This window comes from Notamacropus eugenii, chromosome 3, assembly GCF_028372415.1.
Source record: "Notamacropus eugenii isolate mMacEug1 chromosome 3, mMacEug1.pri_v2, whole genome shotgun sequence".
In the NCBI taxonomy this organism is placed as follows: domain Eukaryota; kingdom Metazoa; phylum Chordata; class Mammalia; order Diprotodontia; family Macropodidae; genus Notamacropus; species Notamacropus eugenii.
Window position 1 is genome coordinate 333,983,522 of NC_092874.1, and position 20,236 is coordinate 334,003,757.

Sequence of the window (20,236 nt, forward strand, 5' to 3'; positions counted from 1 at the left end):
CCTGAATTACAGCTTTTTGTTAGAACCAAGATCGTGAGGTAATCAGGCCAGCTTAGTTTCACCATGGGGTACCTAAGCTTCTGTGCTGACCACACATCTGGGGAGTTTGTCTACACAGAAAGAATACTGGTATTTTCCCTGCTTCCCGTTTCCCTGTATCTTTGAGGTTCACAACACTGGATCTTCAGAGTTCTCAATGGAGTCTCAGGACAGAGTGCTTGGGATTTCTCGGCATGGTTTGAGAGCTGCCACTTGTATTCGCTTCCAAAAGTTCATGTGATGGGTTTCTGACTGTATTAGGGCTTTTTTTTTTTTTTTAGGCACCTTCCATTCTTGCTGCCTCCAGAAACCTTTATAAGCATCTCTGATCTGTCTCAAGTCATTCTCGGACAGTCCCACTTTATTCACCTTGGTCAGTTCTGGTCTTTTGACTTTTTGTGCACTTCAGCAGAAGTACTGTGATTTCTCATCGTAAATCTTGCTCATTGTTTTATATGATGTTTTATGGTTTTTATTGAAGCTGATGTGCAGGATGCGATTGTTCCTTGTCCTCCTTGAGCAGAAATGTATTTCTGTGATAAAAATTATTCACTTCTGGAACCTTGTAATATTTTTCTTTATATTTAAATACTGGGAGTTTAACTATGATGTAGCTAAGCACATTAAATTCTGGGTCTTCCAATGTGTGCATTTTGTGGATCCATTCACTGGCTATTCTTGCCAGTTCTAGGAAATTTTCTTTAATGATTTCATGAATTAGTGTCCTAAAAATTATCTGTAGTATCAGCAATCCTGAGGCTTTTGGTTTGGGATCTGGCCTCCAGATCTGTCCTTTGGGTCTGAATGTCTTCCAGTAGTTTAGATTTTTAAGTCTCTATTTTGAGCTTGCTCGCATTATATTCCACAATAATTGCTTCTTTGAGGTTTTCAATAGTGCTTTTCATTGTGGTCAGTTTAACATTTTTTCCTATATCCCTTGCTCCAGATATTTTAACTGATTCATTCCTACATTTTTAGTTCTGTTGGCCTCCTACTTCTCTCATTTTAAAATTTCCATTGTTAATTTTCTTGTGAGGTTGTTTTATAATGGTTTTCTTTGTGATATTTCTATTGTATTTTTCAGTGGGGAATATTAAGAGTTTGACTTTCAGTCTTCCCTCTATATCTTGGATCAGCATGCTTATTAAATGTCTTGAACTGAATTCAAATTACCCTTTGACTAGAACTTTGTGGCTGGCTACTCTGTCTCGTCATTTTCAAAAACATGCAGGCATACCTCACGTACTTCTTGTCATTTCGAGATGTTTACTACTACATCAGCATCTCAGTATTCCAAGTACTTCTCCAAAGATTCTGAGTTGTGAACAGGTGCAGATCTCCACTGGCAGAAGAAGTTTTGTCATCTGAGAAAGTAAGGAAGTTGTGCTGGATGGTTAAGGTCCCTTCCAGCTCTAAATCCATAATCCCATGATTTTGTTTTCACGGTACCAAATTAAGGATAAATGTCTGCACTGGACTACTTGTTAACAGTAAATAACCTGTCCAGGCAATCTCTTAGCAATCTTTCTTTTGAGGTATCCATCTTCTTAAATAGATTTAAGCCCTTTTTTAGTTGATGAAAATCTATTTTCTCTCCTACCTGTTTCTCTTGCTCCTCCCCCACTGAAAAAAGAAAAAAAACCCTGCAAACTTCAATATGCATACTCCAGCAAAACAACTTCCTAAATTAGCCATGTCCAAAAAATATATGGTAGAGATAAAATATTTAGAGGCAAACCACTTAATACCTAGAATTGGTATCTTCAAAAGAGTTAAACTGTGCTGTGGGGAAGATTTTCCAGTATCACTAAGTAACTTGTGATTGTATATATTTGACACTTTCCACTGCTGAAGCCAACTGTTTCACATACTAGATCAAAAATATTCATGTTCTCCAGCTTACAAAAATACATCTTTATTGTGTTTTAATGCTTTTGCATTATAGAGTTAACAATGACATAAAAACTTAGTTTTTGTGTTAAATATAATTTAAATAAACACCCACAACCTCCCCCCACCCACTTTAGATAAATCAGCAAAAAAGTTGTTGCAAAATCACCAGGTCTTGTTAGAAATGCAAGTGTGATGTGTTGATGAAGTTGAAAACTCTAGCATGGTGCCACCGCTTCTGGCTGCCACTCGTTGAGGTGTTAACAAGTTACGAGGGGCAGAGTGGCACGGAATGGAATTATTGTAAATTTAATAAATACCCTGTTATGGCTAAATAAAATGAAAGGTCAAGATCTAAATGCTATCATTAAGAACTCTAGTTCACGTTTTCTCTGGTTAGAAGTCCAATGTCTATATTTGACATGTAGGTAGAAGCAATACTTTTACATAAAACAATAAGGCTCTTCAGGTTATTTTCACATGCAACTACAGAGAGACCTAGCCAGAATGCATCTGCGAATTAACGTCTTTAGCTTGTTACTGGATTTCCATTCCAGAAATAATTAATTCCTCTTCTCACTTGTAGTAGAATTCAAATGCATGTAAGGATAAATAGCTGCTATAACTTTAGAAATCTTTCCCAAAGACCCAGAGCAGCTCCCAGCCTTAACATTAGAGTTCTAAAAATAGTGAGGGGATTGAGTGTACCCTAAAGGTCCTCTACTGAACTGAAAAATCACATAACGCTTGCTCAATCTGAAAGTGTTCAACCTTCTTCCTTTTCTAAAATTTGAGATGAAAATTCTTCAGTTAACAAATCCAAGTTTTTCTTACAGCTTCTCTCTCCACTGCCAGTGTTAGAAGATGAACTCATACAGATAAGAATCCAGCTGTCTAAGTTTTCCATTGTCACTGTGTGGGTGGGCTAGTCCTTAAGTTCTGAAGATATTTATACAGTTTATAGAACTGTCAAAAAACGTTATTAGCCACAACTCATGGAGGCCAGAAATCAGGACTATCAGTCTAAATTTCTAGGCGACAAATGTGTCATTGCCGAGCAACTCAAAAGATTCAATTTACAGTTCTCCAAGTGGAATTCACGGACATGTGTGATTCACATGATCTGCAGTGGGTGTGGTGGAAAGGGGAATGAATAACTAGATCCCAGGAGACATATCCTGAGATACCTTCCCATCATGTCATCAGTTTCGAGATTCTGAGGAAGTAGGGCTTCGAACTGTAGACATAAGGTGTGATTTGTAGGTCTTGCTTAACCCAGTCATCCAGAACTTCAGGAGTTTGACATTGTCCTCCTCAGCTGCTCCCAGAATGCTTAGAAGTTTTTGAGTGTCCTCTTTAGGCCGACTATCCACTTTGGTGAATTTGAAAAGCACCTTCACTTTGCTACAAAAACACAACAATTACAGTGTTCAGTTCCCACCTGTGGCAGCCAAAGGACTAAATGGCCAAGGCCATTTTGCAAGTGTCTCTAATCACGCTAGATTCTCCTTATATGACTAAGATGGATCTCAAATGGCTCCAGAAACTGGCATTTGAAAGAGCAAATGATGCATAAAAGTTTTAGAAATACTCATTTACCTGTCAAAGGCTACCTTATATGTCAAGTCTAAAATAGAAAAACTAAAATTTAGCAAACAGTATTTTCTCAAATGTGAGAAACTGGTTGCTCCTAAGCATAGATAGCTGTATGTTAGAATAAGAATTAGGAAACCTAAATAAATCTCCTCTATCTGATACAAAATGACCATAAATGAGAACACAAAGTGGCAAAGTAAATCATGTAAAGAAATGGGAACCCCGATCACCTCAGTTTAAGTCCTTAAGTGGGGTCCCTTAGATTGAATCCAAACTTCACAGAACAAATTGATTTGTTCTGTAAAATCTGGATTCAGTCAAAAAGTCACATTCAAGGACCTAGAAGGCCACACGTGGCCTCGAGGCTGTAGGCTCCCCACCCCTGATTTATGCTCTGTTAACTTAACTATGATTTCTACATGAGAGAAAGGAAGGCTGAGCTACATAAGCCTCTGCCTCCTTTACGAGCATACACTCAGAATAGTTTTTTTACTCTAAGATGAAAACTCTTAAGAAAATATTTGTGAAAAGCTGAGCTCTGTTTTTGCTAAACCTCCTCACCTTAATGCAAATACTTACTGTGTCCAAAATGAACACCCTCGGTTCTTTGAGTGCATTTCTAAAACTGAGTATAATCAAATCTCATTTCTTCCCATCAAAGAGTTAGAGAAAGATCTACTTCACATTAAGGCGAACTCATCTATCAGCACGTTTGACCCGGTTACTTTCTAGCTCCTCCATGGTCTCGTTTCAGTTCTCTCATACACATTCAAACTTCCTCTTTCCACGGGCTCCAAGGATCAGTTCTACAAAAGCCCATCTGGCTACTGTCTCTTTCCTTTTACTGGGTAACATTTTTTGAAAAGCTGTCCTATTTATTTTCCCAACCACAACTGAGACTATCCTTAACATTATATGATTATCCAATACTATGGTCTTTCTACAGTGCATGTCCTCTCTAACCTCCATACAGTTTTTGACACACACACTTGTGACTGGAGGTCCCTCTCTCCTGCTTCAGACACAACACTTGTTAGCTGTTCTCTCTTCTCTCTACATTGTTGGATCCTACGATCTCTGAAAGATATCCTCCCTTTACCTTACCTCTCCTTCTTCAGCTGGATCCCCTGAAAAATCAGCCAGTGTGCTTCCTTGCCTCTGACTCCTTTCTAAACCTTCCACAGTCTGGCTGCCACCCTTATCAGTAAACTGAAACTGCTTTCCTGATCTGCCAGATCGAAAAGCCTCTTCTCTTTCCACATCTTTATCTCTCTGCAATTTCTGCCATTGTGACTACCTTCTGCTCCCTGAGTTTTGAGGATAATGCTCTCTAGGTTTTCCTTTTAACTCTCTGACCACTCTTCTCAGTCTCCTTTGCTGGATCATCATCCACATCACACACACTAACTATGGGTGTTCCATAAGGCAGCCTTTTTCTTTCTATGCTCTTACTTCATCAACTCTCATGAGTCCATCTCTATGCTAATCAACTTGTCAACAAGCTTTTTATAAGCGCCCACTATGTGCTGGGCACTACACATGGCCCTTTTGTGAATACAAAGAGTGAAACAATCCTTCTTCTCAAAGAGTTACATTCTAATAGAGGGGAGAAGTACACGTATAAGTATATGTGGAAGAAATATAAAGAGAATACAAGGTACTTAAGGAGGCACCGGCAGCTGGATTAAGGAAAGGCTTCATGTAGATAGTACTTGAACTCTATGTCATGAAGAAGGGGATTCTATAAGGCAGAGGTGAGGAAGGATTGAATGCTAGGTAAAAGGGTCACATGGATGCAAAGGCATCCAGCTGGGCAATGTGAAGATCACAATAATGGGGCAGTCTGGCTGGACTGCAGAATTCGGGGGATTTTCAGTGAAGATGAAAAGACACTTTACAGCCAGGATGTGAAGAGGCAAAAGAGACAGTTGAATTTATGAACAGGGGAAAGACACACTCAGTTCCATGATTAAAGAAAAACACTTTGAATGTGGTGAGGAGGCTGGACTTGAATGAGGAGAAAGTTGAGACAGAGAGACCAGTTGTGAGGCCACTGTAACAGGCAAGAGTTGATGAGGGCCTCCACTAAAGTGGTGGCTGTGTGAGAGATGTTACAGAGAAAGAAAGGATGAGATTTGGCTGATTAGATATGTAGAGTGAGGGAAAGGGGGAGATAATGTTGAGGTTACAAACCTAGGAAACTGGAGAACAGTGGCACATTTTGTAAAATAGACATTTCAAAGAGGAATGGCTTTGGCTATTCTGAGTTTGAAATGTCTCTAGGATCCAGTTTGGAGCAGTCAGTAGGCAACCAATGATGTGAGACCAAAGTTCAGGGGTCTGGATGGGGCTGGCTATATAGATTTCAGGTAGCCATAGTGATGACAGTTACAACCATGGGACCTGATGAGGTCACCAAGAGAGTACAGAGAGGGTTTAGCATGGAGCCTTGAGAATACCCACAGTTAAAAGTGTGGTACAGAATGATGATCTGATAAAAGGGACTGAGGAACAGACAGACAGGTAGGTAGGAGGAGACCTAGGAGAAAGCTGTGTCATGAAAACCCAGAGAAGAAAGAGCATTCGGGAGAGAATGGTCTGCAGGGTTAGGTGAACCAGACAAGTCTAAAGACTGAGAATAGAACTGGGCAATTAAGAAGTCACTGGTAACTTTGGAAAGAGCAGTTTCAGTTGGGTGATGAATTCTGAAGACCAGGAGTGAGCGCAAGAAAGAGAAGGCAATGCGGTGGGCAGCTTTTTCTAAGAGTTTGGCTAAGAAAGAGAAGAGAGTAGGATGATAGTTTGAAGTGGGGGATGGTGGAGGACAAAGTTCTAGGGATGGAGGAGACTTGGGCATGTTTGAAGGCAGCAAAGAAGGGACCAACAGATAGGAAGAGGTTAAAGATTAGCAAAAGAGGGGCAAAGTGGTAGAGAAAACCAGAGGGGATGGCATCAAGGACACAGGGAAAGGGGTTGGCTGAGGAAAGCCAAGGATGACACCAGATGGCAAACATAGGTTACTGGAAAGGGTGGGGCCCCTGACAAATTAAGTCCAACATATTAAAAGGTAAACTCATCACCGTTTTCCCTCCTACAACTGCTGCCTTTTTAAATTTCATTTATATTATCTATGGCAGAAGTGTCAAATTTGAGCTGAAAAATTCAACGAGTGGCTACCAGATTAAAATGGAATGAGAAAATGCTTAACAAAATACAACAACGATAATGCTGATTTGTAGTTTCTTTAGTCAATGTGTGTCCCCCCAGGGATCCTTTTCTATTTGAGTTTGACACCTCTGGTCTGTGGTATTGGCATTCATTGTCTCCTATGTTTATAACGAGATTATCTTTGATTCTTCCCTTCTCCTCAACTCTCATATTTGATCAGTTAATAAACTGTCAATTCTACCCCCCAAAACGTCTCTTCTACCATCTACCTCCTTTCTATATTCCCACTTCTGTCATCTAGTACAGGCTTCTATTACCAGCCACAGTACTAGAGTAAGCTCCTTCTATTTGCTTCAATACATTTCAAGTATCTCTGGCCAGAATAATCTTCCTTAAGCTAATCTGGTCATACTGCTCCTCTCCTTAACAATCTTCAATGGCTTCCCACTGCCTACCAAGTAAAACTCCCATGTATACTACTTTCGCAACTTTACATGCATCTAGACTATATGCCTTGCCCCCAGTCACACATTGTAATCTCAGAGCCCTGTGCCTCCCCTTAGCTGTTTGTTGAATTCCTACTCATCTTTTAAAAGTCCAACTCAAATACCACCTCCTCCAGAAAACCTTCCTTGTTTTTACTGTTTTCCCACATAGGTAATGACTCCCCTTTGGACTTCATGCAACACTCTCTTTTGTAAACTCCTCAATGCACGCATGACGTATTGTGTATCTAACTATTTGTGTTGATATTTTATCGCTCTGCGAGGCTGTAAACTCCTTAACAGCAAAAGACCCATTTCATCTAAACTCTTCATCTCTCCTAGAGCTTAATACAGTACTTTCTACCTAGCAGGCACTAAATAAATGTTTATTATTGTATCATATTACTTCATCCACTCTTCCTTGAGGCAAACCAGGCACTGATCCACAACATCCACTGAAAGGTTCTGATTGGTGAGAGCAGCTTCAATTTTGTTCAAGATGGTAGGTCCAACTGGCAAGAAGGATAGACAAAATGAGCATTAGAACCATGAGTAAAAAGCGGAGGAAAATATATGAATAAACATTGTCTTATTCCTTATTTCCATGGTATGTGTCTTTTCTTATGAAAAATGAACATTTCTCAGGAGCTCCTACCTCGATCAGTAGCTATGGGACCTCCACTGGTGACCACGAACTCATACTTGCTTAGAGATTGATCTTCATCACATGCAACTGGATAAACACTGGAACAAGTGGCTGTGTGCACCTCAACAATGACAGCAAATTCTGTGGCAACAGAAACCCATTTCCCTGCTCAGTCATTTGCTTTTCATAATGATCCTTTAAAGCCTGTCATATACACCAAATGTAAACCTATCATCTCATACTCTGCATGCTAGGGTGGCACATGTACTGGACTAAATTCTAAGAACTGGGGTTGAGTTTTCACACCCACACTTGCTCTGAACCTCAGTTTCCTCATCAGTAAAATGTGGCTAACAATGCCTGTACCACCTGTCCCCTCCAGAGTTATTTTGGGGAAAGTCCTGATATTTCTGTGCATCTGTGCTATCGCTGATGAGGATACACCTCCCTCCCACTTCTCCCCCCCAACAAAAATGATGCCAACTGCACCCTATCCATGCCTTCTTATTCTGTGTGACTCTTGTCCACGTCCACTCATAAGCTATGTACAGCAGGGGTCTGTGCCAGGAGCCAGGTGCCTTCCTCTCGAACCTCACACTGTATGAATAACAATAGAGCACATGGGTTCTGTTTGCCAAGTGTGTTACAAATCGATTCCAAAGGATTTTAGACTAAAAGGAATGGGGGGGGGGGGGGGAACTATCCAGTATTTCCCGAAAAGTATACTTTACTATAGACAGGAGCCAGAAAGAATGTAGAGCAGCTGAGATGCCGAGAGATTCAAAGGAGAGAAAAATCCAAGGAAGTGGTGAAATCCCAGTCTGAAACATCTATGCACAAATGCGTATCTGACCTCCTATATATCACAGGGATGTCATGTTATGAAACCCGTAACTGGTCTGTGGCTTTAGATGACTATACTTTATTTAAAGAGGGGGGCAGAGTGTGGTGGCATTATCTATTAAGAAGGTATTATACTCACGTAAAGAAATAAAGGAACCTTAGAGGGAAGTATGACAATATTTGAGAGGTCAAAAGAGGGAGAAAAAAGTGATTTTTATCTTTGGACTTGACGCCGTTCCAATCAACTAGACAGAGAGGGTGAAAAGATGAGGTGTATGGGAAGCAGATTCTGAGCCTAGTACTGAGGGACTTCAGTTATCCAGACTTCAGCTGGAGCTCTCTCTGCCAAAAGCACAGCCATTCATAATTGTCTCACCCTACCTATAAATTCATTCTTGAAAAGATGGAAGCAACAAGGGGAATATGCTTTTCTAAACTGATTCTCATTGATAAGGAAGAACTGCTTGCTGGGATAAAAATTATGAGAACCCTGGAGGGAAATGACTGTTTCACCCCAAAGTTCATGAAATTGGGGTCTAGTCTTTCAAACCCTCCAGATTTTGATAAAGCTATTTTTAAAGACTTTTAAGGAAAAGTTTGATAGAATCTCACATGCTAAAATGCTTCAAGGGAAGTTAGCTCAGGTGGGATGGGAGATACTCAAGAATGAAATTCTGAAGACACAAAAGAAAACCATTCCAAGTAAGGAGGAAAAATATGATTTGTCTAGAGAGACCAACATGAATACACAAGGAACTCGCGTCAACTGTATTTCTTTTAAAAAGAAATGTAAATGTAAATTTACAGAAATGTAAAAAGAAATGTAAAGAAGATGGAAGCAAGGCCAGATAAGAGAGGATGAATGGAAGAGCATGGCATGGTCTTGAAAATACAGGGTCAGGAACGCTAAAGCCCACAGCAATCTGAGGCTAGTGAGGGGAGCTCAAGCTCACAAAAACTGGGATCAAAGAGAGTGTGGAGACAACTGACAAGAGAGAAGGGAGAGCTGCACAATTCTTAATTTACTTCTGTTTTCTCTTACTGTAAAGGAGAATAATGTTTAGACTGGAAATAATAGAACATAAACAACTAGGAGGGAGTTAATACAAGAGAACCTTATTGCCCTTGATGAATGCAAGTCACCCTGGGTACTAAAAAAAACTAATAGAGGCAACTGCTGAGCCACTGCCAGTGACAATCATTGGAAAAATCATGGAAAATGAGAGTGATAACACAAGATTGGAGAAGTAAAAATGCTGTCCTGATGTTCCAGCGAAGGAAAAAGACTCTGCAAACTACAGGCCAGTGAGCTTAACTTCCAATTCTGGACAACTTCTAGAATGAATCATTAAAGAGATGGCCAGCAAACAACTAGATTAGAAAAATGATGATTAAAAAGAACCAATGGGGCTTCATGGCAAGAACTAGTCATGGCAGACTAGCCTCATTTCCTTTATTGACATGACTGCTAAACTAAGAAATAAAGGGAATTCTGTAGATAGAATTTACCTAAATTTAGCTAAGTTTTTGATAAAGTATCTCATCCTATTCTGGTGGAGAAGACAGAGATCTGGATTAGACAATAATATAATCAAACAGATTAAGAACTGACTGGACAGTCAGACTGAAAGTGTATCTGTTGATGACTTAATGTCAGCCTGGCAAGAGGTCTCCAGTGGAGTAACCTGGTCCTGTGCTAGTTAACATTTATCAGTGACTAGGATAAAGGCATAGGTGGTATGCTTGTAAGATCTGTAGTAGACACAAAAATGGGAGGGATAGCAAACAAAGAGATGTTCGTAATCCAAAAGGATTCTGACAGTAATTGATTTGAATCTAAGATAATGATAAAACGTAAAGCCTTGGGTACCAAAAAACCCCCAACTTTATGAGTATAAGATGGGAGGTGCAGGGATAGATAGCAGGTTGGCAAAGCACTGTGCACATTATCTCATTTATTCTCACAACACCTCTGTGAGACAGGTTCTGTTATTACCCCTATCTTACAGATAGGAAACTAAGGCTGAGAAGGCTAAGTGACTTGCCCAGGGTCACAAAGCTCGTAAGCATCTGAGGTAGGATTTGAACTCAGGTCTTCTTGAGAGAAGAGCTACAGTGCTCTTACCCACTCCTAATTCTCAAATTCTGTGATCCTATGCTGTTCTTTGGTTCTTACTACATACCTAAACTGCCTCTTTTTCTGGTCAGATATCTCCCTGATGACATCCCTTGTGCCACTTGTACGTACATCTTTGTTGCAATAAGCTGCAGCTATGTGCCAACCACATACTTCTCCACGGCCCTTTGGGGGATGGGTACCTTCAATTCTTCAAAGCCGACAGTATTCAGTGATTTACATCTGTACAGTATCATGAGAACATATCTATGTTTAAAAACCTGAGTCTTTGTTTCAAGGAAAAGCTTAAAGGGGAATTAAAAACACTGAGCAGTGAGGCTGGCTCAGCGAGTAAGAGTGCTGGGCATGGATTCACCAAGTCCTGAATTCAAGCTTTATATATTTTACGTACTTACTAGCTATGTGTCCCTAGGCAAATCACTTAACTTCACTTAGCCTCATTTTCAACACCTGGAAAATGATGATAACACCAGGGTTGTTATGAGGGTCAAATGAGATAATATTTGTAAAAGCACTTAGAACAGTGCCTAGCACATAATAGGTACAATATAAATTTTACTGAAAATAAGTGAAAAAGAATGGGGATGACAAAGGGAACAAGCTGTTGGTAGGAATGGGATTGCTTGGACAGATGGAGGTTCACCTCTGTGTGAGACGGGGGTACAGGAGGAGATAGTGTCAGAGGGCATGTGACAGGAGATGAGGAAGAGGGGAGAAAGAATTCACAGCGAGTGGCCTCAAATCTTTCTGTATACACAAGGCAAGCTTCTCAGCAGAGAGAGTGGGGGCAAGGGGAATGATGGGAGAGTTGAGGAGGGATGAAAAGGTTTGGAAGAGCCACAGTGGATAATGGGACAGTGAGTTGGTTCAGGAGGTATAATAGCATTGCCTAGCAGCAATGAAGGCCTAGCTGAGATTGTGTAACATAAATCTGTAGTAGAAACAGAACAGTTGTGTGACTTATCCACCTTAGGCTTGGCTGGGCATCATCAGTGAAACCGTAAGAGAAGTAGGAACTTAAGAGAGGAGAGCAGTGTCGAATTAAATTGGTGACAAATTAAGTTCAGTAGAATCATGTATTTTTTTATAGTCAATTGTGTCACTGTGAAGATGTGTTACGATTTGCAATGATACCTTCATCCATGTGTACGTTACTTTCAAAGATTTTAGAATTGGGAAACTTAATCACCATAGAAAAGTGAGTTATTATTCAAATACATCTGTCCTCTCCTAAATTTGGGTTTCCTCCAGTAATGCAGCTTACATCCCACTCATCATGTGCAACTCTTGTCCACATCCTTTTACAGGTTCACCTTCCATAGGCTCATAGTGGGCCCCTAAATGTGCTGGGGAAGCCTTCCTCAATTTCCCCTGACATGCCAAGAATAGCAGCGGTATGTACATATATACATACATATATATGCATACATGCAGACATATATATGATATCATATATATGTCTGTATGTATGTAGCCATGAGGCCAATAAGGTTATAATCAAGATATAACTATAATAAGGAACTGTGTAGAAGAGCCAAAGTAAAAAAAAAATCAGCAGAAACCTTCTGGAATGATCATGAGTTAGTAAAGATTGCTAGGGGAAGAAATAACTGAACAACCTCAGTATTTAATATCTCAGAAAGTACGCTTCAAGTTAAGCTTGAGTCCTTGATGTCAGAAGTCGGGGTGAATCACTCCAGTTTTAGGCAGTAGCAGTGGGGTTATAAGAAATGACTGTGGCATTGGGTGTCACTGGCACACTAAGCAGTAAGCATAGAAGGAAAAACATGAAACAGAAAAAAAATACGAAGGATAAGAAGAAAAGAGAAAATAAATTAGAAGAGGCGCATGTGATGAGAAGTGCCACAGCATATATCGTCAACATTCACACTGACTGCAGGGGCCAAAGTCTCTAAGAGAAGCTCAGCTGCTTGCACACATCTTTAGTTTTATGAAGAAGGCATAGATCCCTGAAATAAACATGCACGTGCCTTAAATGAGGTAAAGAAGATAAGGAGTCTGGTCTCCACGGATTCCAAGTGAAAGCAGCTTACCAGAGGTCTGTATGTAGGAAGGTATTTGAACGTGAGGACTGAGTCCCAGAAAGTTACATCGATATGCCTCCTCATACTGGCTACTGTAGGGGATAATTCGGACACAACCTACAGGCAACATGGTCTAGAGATGACACAAACGGTAATTATGAACAAAATAGCAAAACTATGCCATGGCCTCCTCATTTCCTCTGTTACCCAGACCTTACACACACATTCTCCTTTGTGAAGTCTTTCCAAATTTCCAAATCTCCAGTCCAAATTTCCACAGCCTTGCTCTCTGTACCATTTACGTAGCACTGATTCATGACGATTCAATTCAGCAAAGAGCTCTTATACTGATAGTCTCGGGTTGTTACCTATCTCTTATGTTATTTAACTTTCCACATTTAAGTTTACTTTTCCTTTCCTGCCTCCTGACTAAACTGTCAGCTCTTTGAAAGAAAGGACAATGTCATCCTAAGTGGTTCTTCACTCCTGTGATACTGTGATGTACACACAGAAGGCACTGTTCAGTCTATCCATTGATTTAAATGATAACAGTTAGATGGATCTAAATTCAAGTCTCAAATTTCTTCTCCATCATCAAATTGCAGAAGGATTTTGTAGGAAATAGTCTATCAGTCACCTTCTTACAGGAAAGAATCCCTCATCCTTCTATTCCTCAATAATCTCCTGAGAAAAAGATCTAGGATGACACTAAATCCTCCTTGAGAAAAATGGGAATCCCAAGTAGAACCCCTGGGGAGGTTCAGGAGATGGATAGAAGTGATCAAGTCCATGTTATAGTGATCACCCTTGAAAATCTAGATTCCTTCCTCTAAAAAAAGAGATAACCCAAAACACGATGGTTTCTTTTGTCTTCAATATGAGATTATAAAATACAAAACCTATGCCAGCCACATTAATTGCAGAGCTTTTTCAGAATGTTTTCCTATATATAGTCCTTACTTTTTAAAAAAAATTACAGACCTAAATTCCTCTGAAAAATATATAAGGGACTAAATAAAGGGAGAGAGAAAAAATTCTGACAGTCTTACCCGAAGAACATCAAAAGCTGATTGGACAAGATCCATGTCTTGCCCCTTCCAGATGACCTGGTTTCCCATTAGCACATGCCATGCTAACATACGAAAAGAAGGTGCACCTAAGACCTAAAAAAGAAAGTATAATGCTTACTAGATGATTTAAAAATCTTTTCCCCTTCTTCATTAAGTCCATTTTAGCATTCCGGTAACATTCCAGTGGGAAGCAGAGAGTCAACTAGACCAGGAGCTTCTAATCTGCTGTGCCATCTTGGATAAGATAGTCTGCCTTTCTTTAAAAAGGAGATAAGCTATTCTATTTGTAAAATCATGAGGACTAAATGAATATACAAGAGAAGAAAATTGTTATGTATTGTTTATGGAACCAAACAGTTTGTTACACTATAAACATGAAAAGTTTTGTCCCCAGATAAGTAACCTTTAAGAAAGCACCACATAGATAGATGGATATCTCTATATGGTAACAGACATAAATGGTTGCTTTAAGTTTATAAATGGACTATAAGACTTTCCCCAAACCCTGACATCCCCCAAAAATATTACAGTATATCTACCAATCACCTTAGAGAAATTAATATAATTGTATTTCAAAAAACTGAATAATTTATTGATGCTTTTTTACAGTTATTACTTCCCAATAATGTGATGCTTCCCCTTCCCCTTAGAACACTCCCTTGTAATCAAGTACAAACCACCATACTAGCCACATCTCATAAGATATGTCTCGTTCTGCATCACCACCTCTTTCCTAAAAGGAGGCAAGTTGTGGACTTTTATAAGCTAAATGGACCACAGTAATCGAGTCCAACTCATTCCTTTTACAGAGAATGAACAAAAGATGACCCAAAATCAATGACTTACCCAACCCAAGTCACACAGCCAGTTAAGAGCAGACCTGGGACCAGAACCCAGGTCTCCTGACTCAAGGCACAGTATGCTTCCCATTACCACCTCTGAAAAGCATATCTCTAACAAAACGCAAATAAAGGCCTTCCAATCTAACTACTCACACAACCAGAGCAGGCTCACCTGGAATCAAATGCATGGATGGTGGTTTGGATAAGCATCATTAGTTCATTTCACATGCAGGTGGGTCATTTTTGGACAAGCCTCCTTCTAAACAGCAATGAGTCCAGTTACATTCAGATGTGGTAACAGACCACATCTAGAGGTAGCATGGTGTAGCAGGAAAAGCCTTTGAACTGGGATGATCTGAGTTTAAATCTTACCTCTAACATTAGATGTGTGACCAAGCACAAGCCAACCTCTAAGAATCTTTGTGCTACAGTTTATGAAACTACTTTCATCATTTCAATTATCTATAAGACAGAAATGATACATCAAATCTCTACCAGATTATTGTGACAATCCAACGAAATAATGCATAAAAAAGATTTTGTTATTCTTAAAACAACTATGCAGGTCAAGGCCCCAGTCATCCTCTTCACTGAGAAAGCAATGTGCCACAGTGCAGAGCTATCCTTGAAGCCTAGAAGATCTGGGTTTGAGTCTTACCTTGGCTGCCTCTTGTATGTGTGACCCTGAGCAAGTCACTCATCCTCTCAAAGATCTAGGCAATTCTCTGATCCTCAGCAGCACAGAGAATGCTGACCTGGCATGACAGAATGATGTTCCACACACGGGACAGGATTACAAATCACAGATCCCATTCCTACATCTAACAGCAATCCCTGCCATTAAGTTCTCTGTGAGGTGGGAGAAACATTGCAGAACCTAGAGTCAGACCTGGGTTCAAGTCACACGTGCCTCCCTTGTTAGCTGTATGAACATGTCTGACCACTGTGTGACCTCTAGGAAGCGTCCGTTTCCTCACCTACGAAACCTGGAGAGTAAGACCCATATTACGGAAACATGAAATACTGTTATGATGCTTAGTCTAACTTCTTTGTGGTGGTGAGAAGGAGAGGGGTCCTAAGGAAATCGCGCTGGATGCACAAGGCTGACAAATCCCAGTTGTCTCTGGAAGGAGAGACACGTTCTCCCCAGGTTTAGAATGAGGGCCCTCTCTTGCCCACCTGTCTCATGTGTCGGAGAGACTTGAAGACGGACAGCTTTCGAGGCAGCCAGCTGCCGCAGTCTGAGAGCAAAGAGGGAGTGGTCGGGCGTTTGGCTAGCTCCCGCCCATCTGTGACATCAGGCACCGAAAGGGTTCTCTCCTCCTCTTCACCTTCAGAGTTGTCCCAGCCTTCTGATTCCTCCTCTAAGTCTGCCAGACAGACAAGAAAGCATGGGAAAAGGTGTCTTCCTTGAACTGTTCATTCTACAGACTTAAGTCTCAGAACATTTTTTCATATTGTAATTACAAATTAAAATGATTACAGACAGGAAGTTGTTTCTTTAAAAGGTGCAAGAAAAACCTATATGGCAGCTGAACCAAGACAACAGCTAGCAAATAGATTAGGCTAGTAAAAATAGGTTTTTAAAAATACACTTTTGATCCTTTGCTTTTAGATCACCTGTATATTCCACTATATTCTTCCTCCAAACCCATCCCAAAGAGCCATTCTTTACAACAAAGAATTCTGAAAAAGAGGAAGGAAAAAAGTAAGTTCAGTAAAATGAAGCATTTCATCCAAAGAATTCTGCCCGACACTTCTGCATCTCTCCTTGGGGCCAAGCTTCGTCATTATCATTCTGCAGCTTTCTGTTTGAGTTCTTTCTCTTCACACGTTGTCAATGATGTGCATGTTATTTTCCTGTTTCTGCTTATTTCGCTCTGCATCAGTTTATATCTTTTTCCATGCTTCTTTGTACTCATTATATTCATTACTTCTTGTATATTCCATGATACTTATGTACAAGTGGTTTAGCTTTTTCTTAACTGATGAGCTTCTAACTTTGTTTTCAGTTCCTTGACACCACAAAAAGGGTTTCTGTAATAAATATTCTGGTGTGTCTATATGGGGTCTTTCTTTTTTGTCACTAACCTCTTAACAGTGGAATCTCTGGGCCAAAGGCTTTAGACATTTTCTTCACGTTCTTTGCCTAATTCAAAGTTACTTTCCACAATAGTTGGACCAATTCACAACTCCACCAACAATACAATAATATGCCTGTCTTTCCACAACCCCTCTAACTACCGACTAGTCCCAATTTGCTAGGTATGTGGCAAAGCCTCTGGGTTTATCACATACTAGGTTACTGAGTTCATTTTGTCTCCGATTCTTCCCTATCTAGTTGGTTCTATTTTTAATCTGTACCCAATGTTTTTGATGATCACTGCTTTATCACAATTAGCTCAGGAAACTTAATGATCTTTTACCAAAGGAAGGACAGTCCATGGAAAGCATGGGCTCAGATTCAGGACAGATGGCACTGAGGTCCATGCATAGGGAGCAGTGTGGTAAAGCGGTCACTCACAGCTTCTTCAGAATCCTGGGTGTGACGTGTGTGCTGGCCGGGTCACTCAGTGCTGGGCTGGCCCCCTCCTGGGGATCAGTTCATATCAGGTTACTCTTCCCTGATAGGAGGATGGGCACCAATGGGGAAAGGGTGCTGATGAGGTTGAAGATTATAGTTATCCAAGGTTAATTCATAAGGTTTTTACTTGTCAGAGTTATTTTTTCTTTTTGTCCAGTGGATTCTGCTTTGATTGTTCTTTATCTGGAGCATATTTCATCTTTTTTTTTTTTTGAGAGGGAATGGAGAAAATGCCTAGTCCACCAACTTGTTGGTCATGTGATATTGGAGATTCCCTTTAAGTATATTTAATTTTGAATCTATTACATCAAAAGATGGTCAATGGAGAACGGTTCACAAGTTACAACAGACAACTATACCACTTACACAAAAGATTTTAAGACTCTCTTAGGAAGTTTGGGGTGTTGATTGCTACAAACAATAGACTGTCAATTTAAGCAGACTAAAAGACTGAGTTGTGATAAGCCCAATAACTCTTAATTTCTTCTTTTTAAAAAAGGCTCTATTATGAACTTGACAAATATGAACATTTCCATAAATAAAAACTGTGAAACTCTGACTTTCACATATAGCTTTTTAAAAAGTATATAACAAGTTCAACAGATTGGTTTCCAAGATGTTCTACTCATCTGTGTCTCCCTCTGAACTTCCTTCAGTTTTCTTCCGTATATTTTTTTTTAAAGTTTCTTTGATGCTGTTTTCTTTCTGGTTGCATTTGTACCAGTGGTCCCTCCATCCCTTCCTAACAATGCATTTCTAACTTCATTTATTCCATTAAGTTCTCCACTAGGGACTCAAACTTTTCTCCCTTCGCTCAATTTCCCTCTACTTGAATTCAACCACATCTGATTCATTTACTTCTGACATAATCTATTCCACCAAGAATCAAATAATCACCAATAAAAGATGTGGCTAAGTTTCTAACAAATTAAACATTTAGGTTCAAATTTCAAACCTTTTGCTCCCTATTCAGCAGGGAGTAGGAGACTTATCTAAAGGTTATGTGTTTAGCCAAAGAAAACAGGGAAAGAAGAGTGCCTTTCACTTGATACTGTCCACAGACGGACATGGAGCAGCAATAGATTCCCACCCCAGCGAGAGAAAACATTTCTTTATGGAAGCTCCAAGGAAGTAAAAGTAGAAAGTTAAGAAGGGTAAGATTTAAATACGCACAGTAAGATTCTCAGTATCACAGTAAGATGGATCCAGACTCCACCTAGAAAGAACCCTTTCCTAAAGCTAGCAACTACAAAGTCTTTCTTACCAGCAAGTTTTTCCATTTGAACCAGTGTGTCCTCTGTGGGTGCTCCTTCTAGGAGTTTCTCAGTCAGTCTACTGCCACAAGCTTTCAGGAGCCTACAGAAAAAGAAAAAGACTAATTTCCACCAATTAATCCTACTTAGCTAGTGTTTTTACAGTGCTTAATTTAACAAGTGTTACAGAACTCAGCTAACGTCAAGTAAAAAATGAATCACCCATTTGAGAGTCAACACATCCCGTAACATATCATTGAAACCAAATTTCATGATGGCTAACACAAATACCAGCAATCTTGTTACTTTAATGAGAACAGTAGGGTTGTGTCATCAAAGGATCATTACCAAGCAAAGGAGGTATGCAGACATGCCCACAAATTTTCATCACTTGTCAATGATGTGAGAGAACGGGCTGCGTTGCCATTCCGCTGGTGTAAGAACGGAGTAAAAGCTGTGTTCATCCGTTGGGCACGTTGTGGACAGCCATACTGTTCTGCCTCAAACACCTGAGGATACAAAAATTCTGTTTATTAAACTAAAAAAACCAATGTCAGTTGACCCAGTTCAAATCTCATTTATTCTCTGAAGCCTCCTGTAATTGATTTTGGCTAGAGTATTATCTCCGTTTGAATGCCTTTACTTACAAAATTAATTACTTACATAACTAATAACACAGAGCTTAGCATTTATTTGTCCCTTTTTTGTATCACTTTGCATCCTTGATCCCATCTCATCCTGTCTTCTCCAATAGACTGTACCTAATATCATCCCCACTTTCTTTCTGTCTTCAAGGTCTCTTTATTTACTGGTTCCTTCCTGATAGCCAGCAAACATGCACAAGTCTCTTCCACCCTTAAAAACAAAAAAAGCTTCACCAAGAAATGCAAATCAACAATCCTTCAGCAAACTGACAGAGATGGCAAAATGTGAGAACAGTTAACATTGGAGAAGCTGTGGAAAGACAGACATATTACTGCATTGTTGGTGGAGCTGTAAACTGGTCCAACCATTGTGGAAAGCAATTCTAAATTTGGCAAAGAAAGTGAAGAAAATGTCCATAGCTTTTTACCTAGAAACTCCATTGCAAGGAATATATTAAAAAGAGGTCAATAACAAAAATAAAAGCCCCATGTAGACCAAAATATTTATCGTAGCAGGGCTTTGTATGTTAGCAAAGAACTAAAGACAAGCCCAACAGCTGAGAAACGACTAGAATATTACTGTGCTGTAATAAATGATGAAGATAAGTACAGAAAGACATGGAAAGATTTATGTGAACGGTAGCAGACTGGATTAAGCAGAACTGGGAGTACAACACACACATGGATACAACTATGTAAATGGAAAGAACAAGGCACTGACTTGGTGCAATGGACAAGTGCCAGGCCTGGAATGAGGAAAACTCATCTTCCTGAATTCAAATCTGGCCTCAGACACTTCCTAGCTGTGTGGCCCAGGACATTCACCTAACCCTGCTTGCCTCATTTTCCTCATCTGTAAAATGAGCTGGAGAAGGAAATGGTGAACCTCTCCTGTCTCTCTGCCAAGAAAACCCCAAATGGTGTCATGAGAATCAGATTTGCCTGAAAAACGACTGAACAAAGTGGAAACAATGACAAAAGAGCCAAAAGCAAT

At 39.9% G+C, this 20,236-nt stretch overlaps 1 protein-coding gene across 3 annotated transcripts in view; it reads right to left on the bottom strand.

The window, feature by feature from the left end:
* Nucleotides 1-1,938: 1,938 nt before the first annotated feature.
* FLCN (folliculin) overlaps nucleotides 1,939-20,236 on the bottom strand; it is a 40,623-nt gene continuing 22,325 nt past the window's right edge. For all 3 annotated transcript variants that reach the window (XM_072597063.1, XM_072597061.1, XM_072597062.1), the window contains 8 exons: nucleotides 18,947-19,107; nucleotides 18,610-18,701; nucleotides 15,941-16,131; nucleotides 13,899-14,012; nucleotides 12,859-12,982; nucleotides 7,834-7,965; nucleotides 7,585-7,690; nucleotides 1,939-3,333 (listed from right to left, as the gene is read on the bottom strand). In XM_072597063.1, coding sequence (XP_072453164.1) covers nucleotides 3,132-3,333; nucleotides 7,585-7,690; nucleotides 7,834-7,965; nucleotides 12,859-12,982; nucleotides 13,899-14,012; nucleotides 15,941-16,131; nucleotides 18,610-18,701; nucleotides 18,947-19,107 — 1,122 coding nt within the window. In that variant the 3' untranslated portion in view covers nucleotides 1,939-3,131. The remainder of the gene's footprint in view (nucleotides 3,334-7,584; nucleotides 7,691-7,833; nucleotides 7,966-12,858; nucleotides 12,983-13,898; nucleotides 14,013-15,940; nucleotides 16,132-18,609; nucleotides 18,702-18,946; nucleotides 19,108-20,236) is intronic.